This window comes from Carlito syrichta, unplaced genomic scaffold (assembly GCF_000164805.1).
Source record: "Carlito syrichta isolate Samal-C Ts95f unplaced genomic scaffold, Tarsius_syrichta-2.0.1 Scaffold308699, whole genome shotgun sequence".
Classification (NCBI taxonomy): Eukaryota; Metazoa; Chordata; class Mammalia; order Primates; family Tarsiidae; genus Carlito; species Carlito syrichta.
This window is the reverse complement of record NW_007252795.1, coordinates 456622-472517: the sequence shown is the minus strand read 5'-3', so window position 1 is coordinate 472517 and position 15896 is coordinate 456622. Positions and strand designations below refer to the sequence as shown.

Here is a 15896-nt window from a genome sequence, read left to right as displayed (position 1 = left end):
TCTTAGAGATGCATCATACTTCTTTATAGACAGACAAGCAGATGTATGCAATGCACTGTGCTGTAAAGCCATGCAGCAGTATGTAATATGACAGCAGCCAGTGCTACACTTTATGCATTGCTATGACAACCATATCACAACCAAATCACAATGCGGTGTTAGATGTACAAAAATAAACATACCCATACCATATCTAGTCTATGCCTCTCCAACTCCTGGTAGAAAGAGTTGGCACAACATTATGAAACAGAAATCACAGAGTCATAAAACCAATTTTTAACCCCCCAAAAGACACCAATACCAAAGCAAGGCAATAAACTGTAAGATGAAAGAAAAACTTAAGCAGAAATTGTATCAGAAATTTTAAAGAAAATATTTTGAAGATTTCCCCCCAAACTGACTTACACAATATTATAAAATGTACATTTCAACAGTTGTATAACTTATGTATACAGACCTGATGTTTCAGAAGAACAGCTTGTTGTCTTCTCATCTCTTTTTCCTTAAAAATAAGATACTTTTAATATGTGATGTTTAGGGAAGATTTCAAACATGCTAAAACTATCAAAAGTTCCTTTTTGAAATTAGTTTTCCACTGGGGTTGAACCATATGAAATGACCAATATTCAATTATATTTTACTTATAAAATGTCAACTTAATTTAGTATGCTTCTACCTAATGCTTATATAAACACTATGATATAGTAGCAAGGATCTTTCTTCAGCAGCCATTTCAACTTAAAATTCAATGAATGATCTAACAGCATACTTCAATGACACATTCAATGAACTGACTAGCTAGATGGTCAGAGCATATCACATACAATCCACAGATGTATTTTTAAATTATTTTAAGACCTTATGCTGCAACCCTCAAATCTAGCTGATTAGAATTCTCTCCATTATATATATAAACTCCAAAATATGCTCTATAATTACCTTCGTTTCTTTTCATTTCTACACACTGCATGAAAGTGGCAAAGACTATGTGATTAGCTTGAGACTTTTTCATGCCCACTTATGACTCACGGCACCACCCCAAGGGGATGGGTCTTAATGCAAACAATTCTAGGAATGTCACCAATCTTAATATTTTTATAAAGGTGAAATCTGGATGAAATTAATATTAAGGCAGGCATGAAAAGGGGCAGAAATCTGAAAAATAAAGAGAGTCTACAGAAAAGATAAACAGTTCCCTGGTTTTCTCAGGTGGCAGCCATTTCCAGCACCAGCAGCCTCACTTATCTGCCCCCATTCAGTTATCAGTGAAAGGTAAGCAGTGGGTGGGAAAGAAGGGGACAACTATCTTACACTCCATGCCAAGAAATCAAAACGAAAATACCCCAAACATCTGAAGTCAAAATAATTAAAAATGACTAATTTTATTATTGGTAAATAACAGTTGATAAAGTTTGATTTTTGTTTCTGTAGGCTTTTCATTTTTAATAGCTAAAACAGTTGCTGGGCATTAACAAAGAGAAAGTTATAAGGGAAGAATCAGATGTGAGACAGTCTGAAACAAACACAAATGACACACAACATAGGGGGGATCATTCTCATCCAGCAAAACTATATTTTGTATTAAGCAATAGCTTGCATTTTTGATTCGATGTCTCCTATTTAAAGATCTCAAAGCATCACACAAACCTGCTTAATAAATAAAAATATACACACAATATACATACAGTTAAAAGCACACATACACATGTTGTATCTGCTAAACATATTTTTAGATACTTATTTTAAGGAAAGCTATTTTTTTCATATAATTGATGCTTGTATAACATATAGTTTTTATTTTTGAAAAATAAAAACTCTGATTCTCATCTAAACTAACCTTTATTCGTTTCTCGGCCTCCAATAATTTGGCATTTGCCGCTTCTTCCTTCTTTTTCTTTTTAGCCTGTGCATGCAAAACAGGTCTCAAAGTCATGCAACAGCACCACTACAACTTGCAAATAATCTCAGACTTGAAATGAAGCTACACGCCTCACAGAGTACAAAACAATATGTAACATATATGTAGACAATTACAGATTTTCCCCCGGTCAAAAATATATTTAACATACTAATTTAGTTTATAATTTACAAATTAGCATTAGAATATACAAAAAAACTTGTAGACTTTTAAGAATATGACAGTTTTTCTTCTTCTCTGTTAAAAGTCTAAAACAACTGAGTGTTTATGCTATTTTTACCTAAAAATGTAATCATAGGAAAAATAATTTTATGTCATTTATGGTTTTACTAATTTTGAAAGTAAAATATCATCACTGAAAAAGTTTAAAAAACAGAATAGATTTTAAATGACAAAAATTATCTCAAGAATAAATTAGTAACACATTTAAAAATGCACATTAACTTTAATTAAAACATGTTTAATACTTGAAAATTTGAGATAAAGAAATCCATTATTTGGCTATCCCACTAAATAAAATATATTGTTTAATTTTCCCTATCTCTGCATATCATGGTTAAATACAAGTGTTTCTTTTTCTAATAGAGTAAAAATGTATAATATTTCATGAAGCATATTTTGACTAGCAAGATCAGGCTATAAAACACGAGTTTCATAATCTTTACATCATTAACTATTAGTTTCATAATTATCTAGAGGTTGTCAATTTGAAATAAAAATATTTTCAATTTGGGAGTTTTAAAATGAACTTGAAACGCGTAAAAAAAAATGTGTGTATCTCTAAAAGGAGAAAAACCATAAAATAGAAAACCTCAGCTATCTGGAGTGCTCAGGGAATAAACTGTTCAATAAAGCAGCAGTTTCCTTAATAGTGGAGAAGTTATAATAATTTTAAACATTAAAGTTTATTTTCACTATTTTGGATGGAAATAATCTTGAGACATATGCCTGCTTAGACACAGTACACTAAACATAATTTGGATTTTTCTTGATGACTCAGGGCAATTATTTTGAACATCAGTTATTATATTGCACAGTTCGAAAGAGTAATGCTTTGGGCTATTAAGGTGTTGAAAATTGCTTGCTATTCAACTAAAAGATTACAGACTGTTGCTAGGCTTTTGAGTTTCTACATATGCTACTTGAAATTTTCTGTATTTTTCCTTGCTGTCTTTCGGCTATTACTTTTGCAGTTGCCAATATATGTCTCCGTCCCTATTCTAATCAGTTTGCAGGGAAGAGAGAGATATGCTAGAAACTCAAAACCAATGTGGTAAAACTGTCTCTACACTTAAAAATTACTTTAATTTTAACTCTATGCATTAATGTTTGAAGTGAGCTTCTGATGAATATATTAATTTGTATGAGTGAGAAAACATGCAGGCAAAAATTTGATTTCTGCAGTCTATAAAATATGACTATATTACTTTAATTATATTAAATTTAAACTTCTACCTCTAGAATTTGCTGAGCTCGAAGTTCTTTTTCCATTCTTATTTGCTGTATTCTCTTAATTTTTTCCTGTAGAAAAAATTAATGATAATTTAAGATAAAATAAATTATCTAGGTAAAGCACGTTTGAGTGGAATAAAATAATTTAAGATATAAGTATAAAATTACCAAAGGCTATCTATAAAAATTTATTTATTTAGTATGATAGCATATATATTTTCATGTCTTAATATGATTTTATAAACTTTTCATAATAATAAACTTACTCATAGTAAAATACAAATGAAAAATAAATACACATTAACCAGATAAACTCAATACAGATAAACCAGATACACTATTACAAATAATATTTAATTTGAAATAAATATAGGACAGAACTGTAGAGGAAACAGTATATCAGGAGTCAGAAAACATACAGCAAGTTTTGGGTTATAGTCATTTATGAATGATATTGTACAAATAATAACTACTCTGCCATGAAATAGGGAGGGGTGTTTGCCTTTCTTATTTGTTATGATTAAATAAAAACTGCTTTAAAAAGTATATTGTGACACAATTATAATAGATATTATTAACAATACTTTCCATTTTAACATTTATTTTACATGTCAAATAACATGATACAGCACTATTTTAACTACTATAATTAGCCTATTTAAAAAATAATTGCCAGGTGTGGTGGCTCACGCCTGTAAACCCAGTACTTTGTGAGGTGGCAGTGTGAAGATTGCCTAAATTCAGGGGTTTGAGACCAGCCTGGGCAACTTGGTGAGACCGCGTCTATACAATAAATACAAAATTAAATTAGCCGAGTATGGTGGTGCGAGCCTGTGGTTTCTGCTACTTGGAAGGCAGTGGCAGAAGGATCACCTGGCCTAGCAGGTCAAGACTGTGGTGGCCATGAGTGTGACACTGTACTCCAGCCGAGGCAACAAAGTGAGACTCCAACTCAAAAAAAAATCTGTAACATTATTTAAGAATGGATAAATTATAAATTAACATTTCAATTATTTACATGACATAACATAATTGGTATACATATTGCCTTAATTTAATGAACTGGTTATTGAATATGTTTAATAATTTAGTGATCATGTACATTTTGACAAGAATTTACATTTTTAACTTTAAAAAATTATCTCATATATAATAAGCACATGGTTGGCAATTTCATGTTCATAAATTTCTTCATAAGTCCCAAATTAGCACTGAGAATAAATACAAATTTTCAAAAAAACACTCAGTTTCTTACTTGCAGATTATACTTGTCCTAGAATTTCCAGAGACCACTCATTTATACTGCCGTATCTTACATACTTTCTCCAATTTTAGGTTCTAGTTGCTCATTTTGAAGCTATACTTTACTACGTATTTTAACTTATTTCTTTTTTTTTGAACACTGATGTTACTGATTCCCTGCAGGGGTCTGCTCCAGGATGATGAGATTTTAGATATTACTGTTCTGATTTCAGAAGACTGATCACGTTCTATGACTTTGGTGATCCCATTTTGGTATTTAATATTAATTACAGCATGCCAAAAATAAAAGCCCATTAAGTGTATCTTTTGTGTCATTTTCAAGTCTTAGAAAAGACTGTATCTGATCCACATTTATTTGGATTTGAACTTGAGACATAAGAAAAGAATACTCTTGATCCAATTTTTCTGCTTTTGTCATTCATAAGGTTATAAGGTGGTATGTTTTCAAGTTAGCAAGAGTGTTTATGGTTCTCTTATGCATAGAGATAGGTAGAGAATCTTGGGCCTAAGTACACAGTCTAAAGCTTTATCTTAATTGTCCAAATGATTCACACACACACACACACACACACACAAATATATATACATATATATTTGGTAGTGTTGTCACTGACATGTAGCTACACATTATAAAATATAGTTTCACTTTATAATGTTGACTACTCAACCACTGAGATGCTTCCTTTATATATATCTTTTCTTTTTTTTTTTTTTGAGTTGGAGTCTCACTCTGTTGCCCAGACTGGAGTGCAGTGGCCGCTCTCGGCCACCGCAGCCTCAACCAGCTAGGCTCCGGTGATCTTCCCGCCTCAGCCTTCCAAGTAGCTGGAACTACAGGCGCGCACTACCACGCCCGGCTAATTTTTTGATTTATTGTAGAGATGAGATCTCGCCAAGTTGCCCAGGCAGGTCTCAAACCCACGGGCTCAGGCAATCCACTCACCTCAGCCTCCCAAAGCGCGGGATTACAGGCTGAGCCACCTAGCCCGGCTACATATAATATCTTGTTGATCACAAAACAAATTAGAGAAGTTGAAATAATCTTTTTACATAAGAGAAAACTGAAGTTCCCAGAGAGCATATATTGGATCTAAAGTCCAATGGTTAGTAAATACAGAGCCCTGGTCAGATTCCAATGCCTGTGCGCCTCCTGCTTCACAATAATGCTTCTGAAACCTTAAGAAAAAACTGCCTTAAGGACTATCTGGTGATATTTTTGGCCTACTGAGTGAATAAAATAATCCAAACGATGAGAAGTACATATTACTATTTTATTCTAGATCAAATGCTGACTTGAAAATTATAGCTCACCGAGGTGAGGGGATTGCCTGAGCCCACGGGTTTAAGAACAGCCTGGGCAACTTGGCGAGACCTTGTCTGTACAATAAATAAAAAAATTAGCAGGCGTGGTACCACCTGTCTGTATTTCCAGTTACTTGTAAGGCTAAGGCTGAAGAATTACCTGAGTCTAGCAGGTCGATGCTAGGACAGTGGTGAGTGTGCCACTGTATTCTAGCCTGGGCAATGGAGTGAGACTCCAACTCAAAAAGAGAAAAGAAAAAGAAAATAATACACATTATGTAACAGACTGTGTGAGTAGAAATATTCTATAGTTTGATTTACTTTATTGGCAATAAGGAGTTAGCCAGATGATCTGAGATTAGCCTCAGATAAATATCTTGATAAATATTAAGAACAGTTCATTTGCCTTAATGTTGCTGGAAACTTTGGACCCCAGTGCTTTTCCAATAAGCAGCAAAGACCATGTGGATTTAGGCTGTTGCTACTTTAAGACTTTAGAACCACGAAAGCTGAATTTAAAGAACTGATGGGATCGAATGGGCCTCTATCCATTAGGAAATAGAATAAGCTATCTAAAAATGTATAACAGAAACAATATTTCACTTATTTTTACATATATACACATATGTACCATTCAGTAAATATATCTTAACAAATACATTCATTAGTTTGCCTATTTTAAGACAATTTTACAATGTCTAGCAGTCACTATTAGAAACTAGGAAATCAAGTTTTCAATTGACTACTTCAAATTACGATAAAAGAGTATACCATACTGTGTGATGCATTATCTTTTAAAAATTGAGCATTTGTTTTGTGCCAGGCACTGTGGTAGACACTTTACATTTATTATCTCATTTATTCATCATATATTGCAGTTATCTTCCTTTACAATGGAGGAAATAGAGACTCTGCAGTTAAGTCATTCATCTAAGGTCACCAAATTATTATTTTTTTTTGAGTATTTTATATTTTATTATAGTTTGTGTGATATTCTTTTTTTTTTTCATTAATCAGTATTTTTTATTATGGTTTTGTGGGGTACAGTTAAGGGTTAGGTGTACAATGACGTTTCATTCAGGCACCCTGTAGATAAGAAAGTGTTTTCCCATCCCCCGACAGATATTTGCTACTGTTAATCCCATCCCCCTCCCCCCCATAGTTTCCCAGTACCATCCGTCATTTTCTCATAGTATTGCATTGGATGTTCAAGGTTCATTATATGGGTGAGAACATGTGATATTCGGATTTTTGTTTTTGTGAGAGGTCACTCAGTATTATAGACTCTAGTTCCATCCAGGTTGCAGCGAAATTCATGATTTTGTTCTTTTTTATGGCTGCGTAGTATTCCATCGTGTATATGTACCACATTTTTTTAATCCAGTCCTCTTTTGATGGGCAGCATGGTTGTTTCCAGGTTCTTGCTATTGTGAACAATGCTGCGATAAACATACGTGTGCAGGTATCTTTTTTATAGAGTGATTTGTGTTCTTCAGGGTATATTCCCAGTAGGGGGATTGCGGGGTCATATGGAAGGTCAATTTTTAGAGCTTTTAGGAATCGCCACACTGCTTTCCACAGAGGTTGCACTAGTTTACACTCCCACCAACAGTGTAGAAGGGTCACCAAATTATTAAGTAGCAGAGCCCATATGCAAGTCTAGGCTGCTTGACTACAAACTTTAAATTCTGAATCCCAACTCTATATCACCTTTTTCTAGTCATATTGTATGTATTTAGCATACAATATGTATGTATATGTTTTAGCAGCTATTTATATAATAACACAATTGATTTCATTTCATACTTAGAACAAATTACTTGTTATTTAACATTTTAAAAATAGTACTTTCCCTCTATTTCCTTTCTGTTCTAATGTTAAAGTGAGTGTGTGGAGATGGGAGAGTATACATTCCCATTTTAAATGAAGCTGAATACCTTGTCATTTAATTTTAACCCATAAGAAATTAAAAATTACTTCACTTACCTAATTTAAATTCTGAAAACCACATGGTGGAGGAATATTGTAGATAGAAGACAAAGAACTCTAAATATGCCAAAATAATGCTCTCATTTTTTTGTACTAGCAATTTTCAAGTAACTCTGAAAGCATTCAGAAGCAATGAGGACAAACCTCATTCTATATGACTTGAATTTAATCGATTACCAATATTTTATGTGTTTTAGAACAAGCTTTTTTTTAAAATTAAAATCTGAACTTTCAAGCACTATACTTCTTATTCTTTTTTTGAGCCAGAGTCTCACTCAGTCACCCAGGCTGGAGTGCAGAGGCATGGTCACAGCTACTGTAGCCTCAACCTGCTAGCCACAGGCAATCCTTTTACTTCAGTCTTCCAAGTAGCTGGAACCACGGGTGTGAACCACTAAGCCAGGCTAATTTTTAAAATGTATTTATTGTAGAGATGGGGTCTTGCCAAATTGCCCCCTGGACTAGAACCCCTGAGCTCAGACAATCCTCTCACTTCCATCTCCCAAAGTGCTGGGATTCCAGGTGTGAGCCATCAAGCTCAGCCCAAGCAATATACTTCATTACTGATACACTGGTTTTATTTATTTATTTTTGATACTTTAATTGAAAGCCTGAAAATTGTTCAATATGTCAACTCATATTTAAAGTCTATCAGGATATTAAAAGTATTTACACAAATCGACTGTTTGCTAATTCTTTAAGAATTTGGAAGTAGAAGACTTCATTAAAAACTGAGGAAGAATATTTGATTAATAGATGACAACTTTCAAAATAAGACACACATTTATATGAAATATAGTTATTTAAGAAATCAAATGGAGATAGACATACAAGTATACTTACAAATCCCCAAAATAAGTCCTGTATTTGAAATGTCAATTTCAACACATAAACATACCTGCTGTTTCATAATCTTTATCTGTTCTTTTTGCTTTCGCTTCTCCTCAGCAGCCATTATTGCTATGATGAGAAACCAAAGTATAAATATCATCAGAAAAGGAATGAAGAAGCCTCTTATGAATTTCCCAAAACTCATTCGTCAAGTTTATGTCATCATTTAAATTGCCTACCTTGTTGCTTTTTAGCTTCTTTAGCAACCCGAGCCTGTTCCTGCTTTTGAAGTTTTCTCAGAAGCTTTATTTGTGCTGCTTGCCTGGCTATTTCTGAAAAACACAAAATTTCAAAGAATATTATTACCAACTTTATATAAATGCTAACCTAAAACAATAACTGTGTGAAAATGGTATCATAAAGGATATAATATTTAAGAAAATTGCCTAAGGTTAGACAGATAGCAAACAGATAGCAAGAAGGAGAATAGTGTGGTAGAAAATGTCATGCTCATTTCCCTTAGAAATTGTCACATTTTTTAAATTGAATATAACCTCATATACAGAACTATATAAAAATGATGTTCTCTTAATTCTCATCAGAGAAGCTCATCCAAGTACATTTTTTTCACATTTCAAGTAAACTGCACTTAGTAGGAAAGTAGCCGCTAACACATAAAAATGGTAATTAAGTTTCAGTCTTGAAGTAACGAAACATATAAAAGCAAGAGAAAAACCTCCAAATAAAACAGAGTTCCCTATCATTCAAATTTAGTATTTCAATTAGCTATACTAATGGTTAAGTTTCTGAATCCAGCGATTTCTGAAGAACAGAAATGAAATCTCCTAAGTAAAAAGAATGCTGTCAATGAGTTTTAAGGATAAACTAGTTTTCATAAATTTCAAGGACAAATGTATGAAACTTGGGGAGACAGACATAATGAGTAGCCCCAATTCTTCATTCCTTCCTCTATCCATGTCATTTGCAATATGACTTCGCAGCAATTTCTATCAAGAGGTGGAATATATTTTCCCGTCCCTTGATTCAGAATCCGTGGTCAAGAGAATGTTAGCAGTTGTGATGAAAGCAGAGCTTTAAAGTGTAGGACGGGCTTGGTGGCTCAGCCTGTAATCCCAGCACTTTGGGAAGCTGAGGCAAGTGGACTGCCTGAGGCACAGAGGTTCAAGACCAGCCTGGGCAACTTGGCGAGACCTCGTCTCTACAATTAATCAAAAATCAGCTGGGTGTGGTAGCATGCGCTTGTAGTTCCAGCTATTTGGAAGGATGAGGTGGAAGGTTTGCTAGAGCTCAGCAGGTCGATGCTTGGGTGGCCGTGAGTGTGCCACTGCACTCCAGCCTGGGTGACAGAGTGAGACTCCAACTCAAAAAAAAAAGTGTAATTGTACTTTTTCTACTTTTACTTGTGTGCCTTGCCCATTACTGAGGACATGATTGGGCTAGGCTGCTGGAAACTGGGAGACAGGGACCAGTTGACCCCACAGATGTGAACAAATTTGGCCAAGATTAGCAAAACTGCTTAATTTCCAGCTGATTCCATCCGTGCACAGGATTATCACTTAGCACTTTATGCCACTAAGGTTTGGTAACTGTTACTCAGCATTATTGCAGCAATAGGTATAACAAATACAAAAACCCATGTAATGTGATTGCTTTCTTCTGCTGGAAAACTTGTATGAATATTACTAATTTTAAAAGTGATGTATCATAATATCACTCAAATTATTTTAGAAAGTTCTGCTTTACAGTAGATACTATTTTAAATTTTATAGTTGATAGAGTATAAGTCTATATATTATATTAATTGATAACAAATATGATTATTGACACCTGAATCACTTAATCACTAAAAATTTCTACCCTTTATTGAAGAGGTACTATTGTGTTAAATTTACATGACCTTGTTCAATCTTCACAGCTACTTTGTAAGATAAGCAACATTACTGTCCAGCTTACAAATAAAATAACTAAGGCTCATAAGGTTAAATAGCAGAGCCAAGATAAAAAACCCAGGCCTTTCTAACTCCATGGTCTATACACTACTATCTCTAAAAATTTCAAAATTTGAATGTTTCAAAATTTTAGCTAAGAATTTAACACTATATCCTTGCAATGTACTTGTAATAGTTAAAGCGAAGTTGGTTACTATGGCTAATTATCTAGCATCAAGATTTTAAAAAAGAGGAAGGGAAGTAAAAAAAAGTCTAATTTTATCTAGTAAACAGTAAGTGTTAATGAAAGATAAAATGGAAGTTGATGGGAAAATATATTCAAATTTTCCAAGAACTTTCAATATTAGGAGGTCATAGGCATCAGCAAATAATTCTAGAGTGGTTCACACAAAAATGATCTCCTGTTCACTAAATACTCTAGGAATGAAAACCTATAAAACTGACCTGCAGAGTAAACAACCTCTGGTAATAACATGGCTGGAAAATATTGTTCTCATCTATAATAATGTCAGATAAATATTTAACATTTAAGATTTTGAAGTTTAGAACTCTGCTATAAAGGCCTAACTCTGTTTTAAGAGATAAGATTTGCTAATTGATAAAAATAAATGTTGACTAGAAAATATGGCATAAGTATGATCTTTTGTTCCAAGTTAAATTGATGTTCTCTAAAAGGAGTTTAACTTTTAATAAGGAAATTCTATCAATATATATAGATGTGTGTTTGTGTATATCCATTGATATTAAGCCCCATAAAAGTACACAGTAATTTTTATTTTTAAAGCCTTTGGTCTGAAAGAAACATTTAAAAGTTCAACTCATTTCTTTTTGGAAGTTAGTAACAAATATACACTTTTGTTTAATCACTAAAAATTTACATAGGTTAAATTTTACATTATAAACAGTTGGTGAAGAAGATGTGAAAAAAAAAGGAAACAAAACTTGGAGACACTCTGCAGAAAAGAGAATGACTTAGAGATCTAGAAACATTCACCCAGGATCTAAATATAAATGATTCCCTATATCTTCTCATTTATTTAAACTATTCCCAGCATCTACTCAACAATAAAGTGATTCATTGGTTTTTTTTGTTGGTGACTATATTATGTTATAATTAATTTTGGAAATATTAGAGAAGTATCTTTTGTGGTTTAAGAAATTATTTGTCTGTTTTAATACCAAGATAAAAGTTAATTTGAATTTTTATATAGAATTGGGGCTATTTTAAACATAACTCATTTCTTTCAGTCTAAGATGTAATTTTTTCTTTTTGAGTTGGAGTCTCACTCCATCACCCAGGCTAGAGCGCAGTGGCATGCTTATGACCACCCTAGCCTCGACCTGCTGGGCTCAGGCGAGCCTTCTGCCTCAGTCTTCCAAGCAGCTGGAACTACAGGCGGGTGCTACCATGCCTGGCTAATTTTTTATTTATTGTAGAGACGAGGTCTCGCCAAGTTGCCCAGGCTATTCTCGAGCCCATGGGCTCAGGCAATCACCTCACCTCAGCCTCCCAAAGTACTGGGATTACAGGCTTGAAACCACCGCGCCCAGCCTAAGATGTATTTTTAAACATTTCAACGTCTCTGAAATCAGAAAGTGACTGATTGGCAGCACTTTTTTTTCTTAGTGGTACACTTCTTAAAATAATGGCACATAGTACAGATTACTTATATGGCATCTCAGTTTCTGTGATATAGAAAGGGTTAGGTGCTACTTGATATTTTGGAAAATCTGAGATTGTAACAGTATTAGTCAATTAACAAACAGGTTTATTTATATAGAATAAAAGCCTTTAAGATATTCAAACCTTGTCTGATTTTTATCTATACTTTCTGAGAAATTAGAGCTCTTATTTTCACAATGCTTGGATATGCATTCAAAATACACATTTATCTCACTGTTCTGAACCCTTCTTCAAATTAAAATTAAGTTCGGTTTTTCAGTCTAGTTCAGTCATAGTAGGAAAATAATATATAACAGAAACCTCTTCTAGAATCCTCTCAGATAATCTCCCAAACTGTTAATGTAGAAGGCTTTTAGAAATAAGAAGTGATGGCCAGGCTTGGTGGCTCAGCCTATAATCCCAGCACTTTTGGAGGCTGTGGGTTCAAGACCAGTCTGGGCAACTTGGACAGACCTTGTCTCTACAATAAATAAAAAAAATTAGCTGAATGAGGTAGCGTGCACCTGTAGTTCTGGCTACTTGGAAGGCTGAGGCTGAAGGATCCAGAGCCCAGCAGGTTGACGCTGGGGTGGCTGTGAGTGTGCCATTGCACTACAGCCTGGGTGGACAGAGTGAGACTCCAACTCAAAAAAAAAAAAAGAGGTGATAAAGCGATTTTTCCTCACTTTCTTTTCCCAAGGAAAAAAATGCAAATACCCTATATATTTGTAAATATTAATAAAGATTATTTATTTACTGCTAAATATTTAATCTTTATGTATGTTGAGAAAGAACACACGTACAAAATAAGGTCAAAGATAGCAGAACTTGCAAAATGCAACCAAAGATAACAAGAACTATGTAATTAAATATAAATCAATTTGAAATCTAGAGGGAGAATAAACATTGCATAAAAGTCAAATAATTAACTTCTATTTTGTAACAATAAAAATATAGTTTATTTTGCAAATTCAAATTTGCCACTTTGGATACTAAGTAATAATGATATTTATAATTAGATATGCAAAACATGCATGAAAAGCCCATATTTGGGGTATCGGCTAACTTCAAGTTCTCTTATTTTATGCAAACTATGCACATATTCTCTACCATCAAACATTCTTAAGAGTCAACAGCTTACTGACAATACCAATTTTTAAAAATTCATCTATGTCTGTTAATATAGTGACATTTTCCCTTTTCAACTTTCACTAGTAACTATTTGGAGAAGATGAAAGTCTTTACAAGAAACTACATAAAATAATATAAAAAATATGACTACCATACTAAGAAAAAACTTTAATGATATTAAGTTATTAAATTACATGCTAGGCGGTTAACTTACATGCCACTGGTCAAAGTGTAAATTGGAGACAATATTTGCCTGCTATTCAACAAAACTGAAAATGATTTGGGTAGCATATGTTCAAATATGCATAATATATAGTTATTGTAACAGTGGGATAGGAAAGATCCAGAAATAGTTTAAACAGTCATCAAAAAGAGACTGATGAAATAAGTATGGTCCAGTCACAAGTAGCATCACTTACTATTCAGCCCTAAAAGAATAAAGTTGATTTCTAAGTGCTGATATAGAAAGATATTCAAGACAAATAAAATGGAAAAAGAGCAAGCTGTCCGTTTGTTTTAGAAATCAACAAGGATATATGTATATAGTAGTGTTTAAGTGTGTGTGTGTGTGTACACATTTCTGGAAAGACTGTCAAAGCTTGCTAATTTATTAGTCCAATGATGAGTGAAAATGAGAACTTTTATTAAAAAAAAAAAAATATATATATATATAAATCTACTGAGATAGGGTCTCACTCTGTTGCCCAGGCTGTAGTGTTGCGACCATAGCTCACTGTAACCTTGAACTCCTGGCCTCAAGGAACCTTGTGGCCTTAGCCTCCCAAGTAGCTAGACTATAGGTACAGTCACCATGCCTGGCTGATTTTTTCCTAACTTTTTTGGAGAGACAGAATCTGGCTATGTTTCCCAGGGAGATCTTAAACTCATGACTTCAAGTGATCTTCCTACCTAGGGCTCTGAAAGTGCTGTGATTACAAGTGTCTTTTTATTTTAAAGCATTCTGTTCTATAAGTTGTTGTCATAAGTATTTGTTTTAAATAAAAAAGCAGAAATAAAGAAGTCAATATTATGATTATGTTTACAATAAATAGAAATAAGACTTTTAGGCATTTTCTCCATGTTTTGGTGTTTATTTATAGGGATGGTAAAAAAATCATGAGAAGTAAAATTCTGTTAGTGTTTAAGTCAATTGTCATCATTAAACCTTTATTTCACACTGCTATGTATCTTTACATATATGGTTACAAATGTAAGACATCTACATATATGTGGCAATATTCAGCCAGACTTAAGAGGCTTCCCATTTGTAGCAAGTAAAGCAGAACTATTTCATTTTACTCAGCCTTCTCTATGCCGTACATAGCATGAAAATCTCATGTTGATAATTTCTATATGATTTCAAATCATTAATACAGTTGAGGTTATTATGAGCATTTTGAGCTTGATAAGTGATACCGAATGATGATTTTAAAATATTTTAAAATTTAAATCTATTAACTGGGCATTTTGAAATATATACCCTATATTCAAACTATAGGAGAACCCAAACTAAAAGACTAAGGTTACTTACCAGGAATTGGAGTTCTCTGACTGAAAATTTATCCCACAGATCCACATATTTTGGAGTTGTTCCCATATACCACCCTCAAGGAATCGGGAACTGTTAAAATGAGAATTTCCAGAAGGTTGGCATGACCTTAAGGCATGTGCCAAGTGCTGGTTGATTCCCTTTCTGTGCAAGCCTTAAAAGCTCAACATCCACCTTTGCAATTCCAAATAGGATGTGTTTATGAGTAATGGTTCTTCAAAGAACATTACCTAATCAAAGAACTCCAGTTACCAGTGGGACTCCTTATTTTCTCATTTCATTCTAACACAAATATCTACTTTTTAGAAATTGAGAGCAGTGTCAATCATTCCTAAGTCAAAAACGTAAGAAATATTTTTAGAATACTTTTTAGTATTATTATTCATGCCAGATACATTGTTTCTTACCTTGAGCTTGCAGTTTTCTTAGCAATTTGGCATTGGTGTTATCTAGAAATTCAGCATTGCCAACGTTTGGAGGTCGACCCTTCCGACGTCTCATCCTGGATTCCTCTCTTGCTCGCTGTCTATCTGGATTTGGTGGTCTTCCTCTTCGACCTTCCATTGCTCTGATACGAGGAATGACATCCTCTTCTTTCAAAAGACACCACTGCATTCCCTTTTAATCAACATTTTATAGAAACAATATATTACAAACAAAATAAACATAAGATGTCAGAAAATTCTAGGTAAAATCATAGATATTTTGGCATTTATAAAAGTGGTATAAACTTTAGAAATTTTATTTCTTTAATTTAGATTTATAATTGTGGCCTATCTTTAATATTCTCAGCATACCTTTAATATTCTTACTTTAATAATTTAAACT

The 15896-nt window shown here is 33.5% G+C and overlaps 1 protein-coding gene across 2 annotated transcripts in view; it reads right to left on the bottom strand.

Moving 5' to 3' along the window:
• The window catches only part of BAZ2B (bromodomain adjacent to zinc finger domain 2B), a 406036-nt gene that overhangs the window by 69129 nt on the left and 321011 nt on the right, over positions 1–15896 (bottom strand). For both annotated transcript variants that reach the window (XM_021716325.1, XM_021716326.1), the window contains 7 exons: positions 15476–15686; positions 8995–9087; positions 8823–8884; positions 3374–3439; positions 1838–1903; positions 458–502; positions 189–215 (listed from right to left, as the gene is read on the bottom strand). In XM_021716325.1, the coding sequence (XP_021572000.1) occupies positions 189–215; positions 458–502; positions 1838–1903; positions 3374–3439; positions 8823–8884; positions 8995–9087; positions 15476–15686 (570 nt within the window). The remainder of the gene's footprint in view (positions 1–188; positions 216–457; positions 503–1837; positions 1904–3373; positions 3440–8822; positions 8885–8994; positions 9088–15475; positions 15687–15896) is intronic.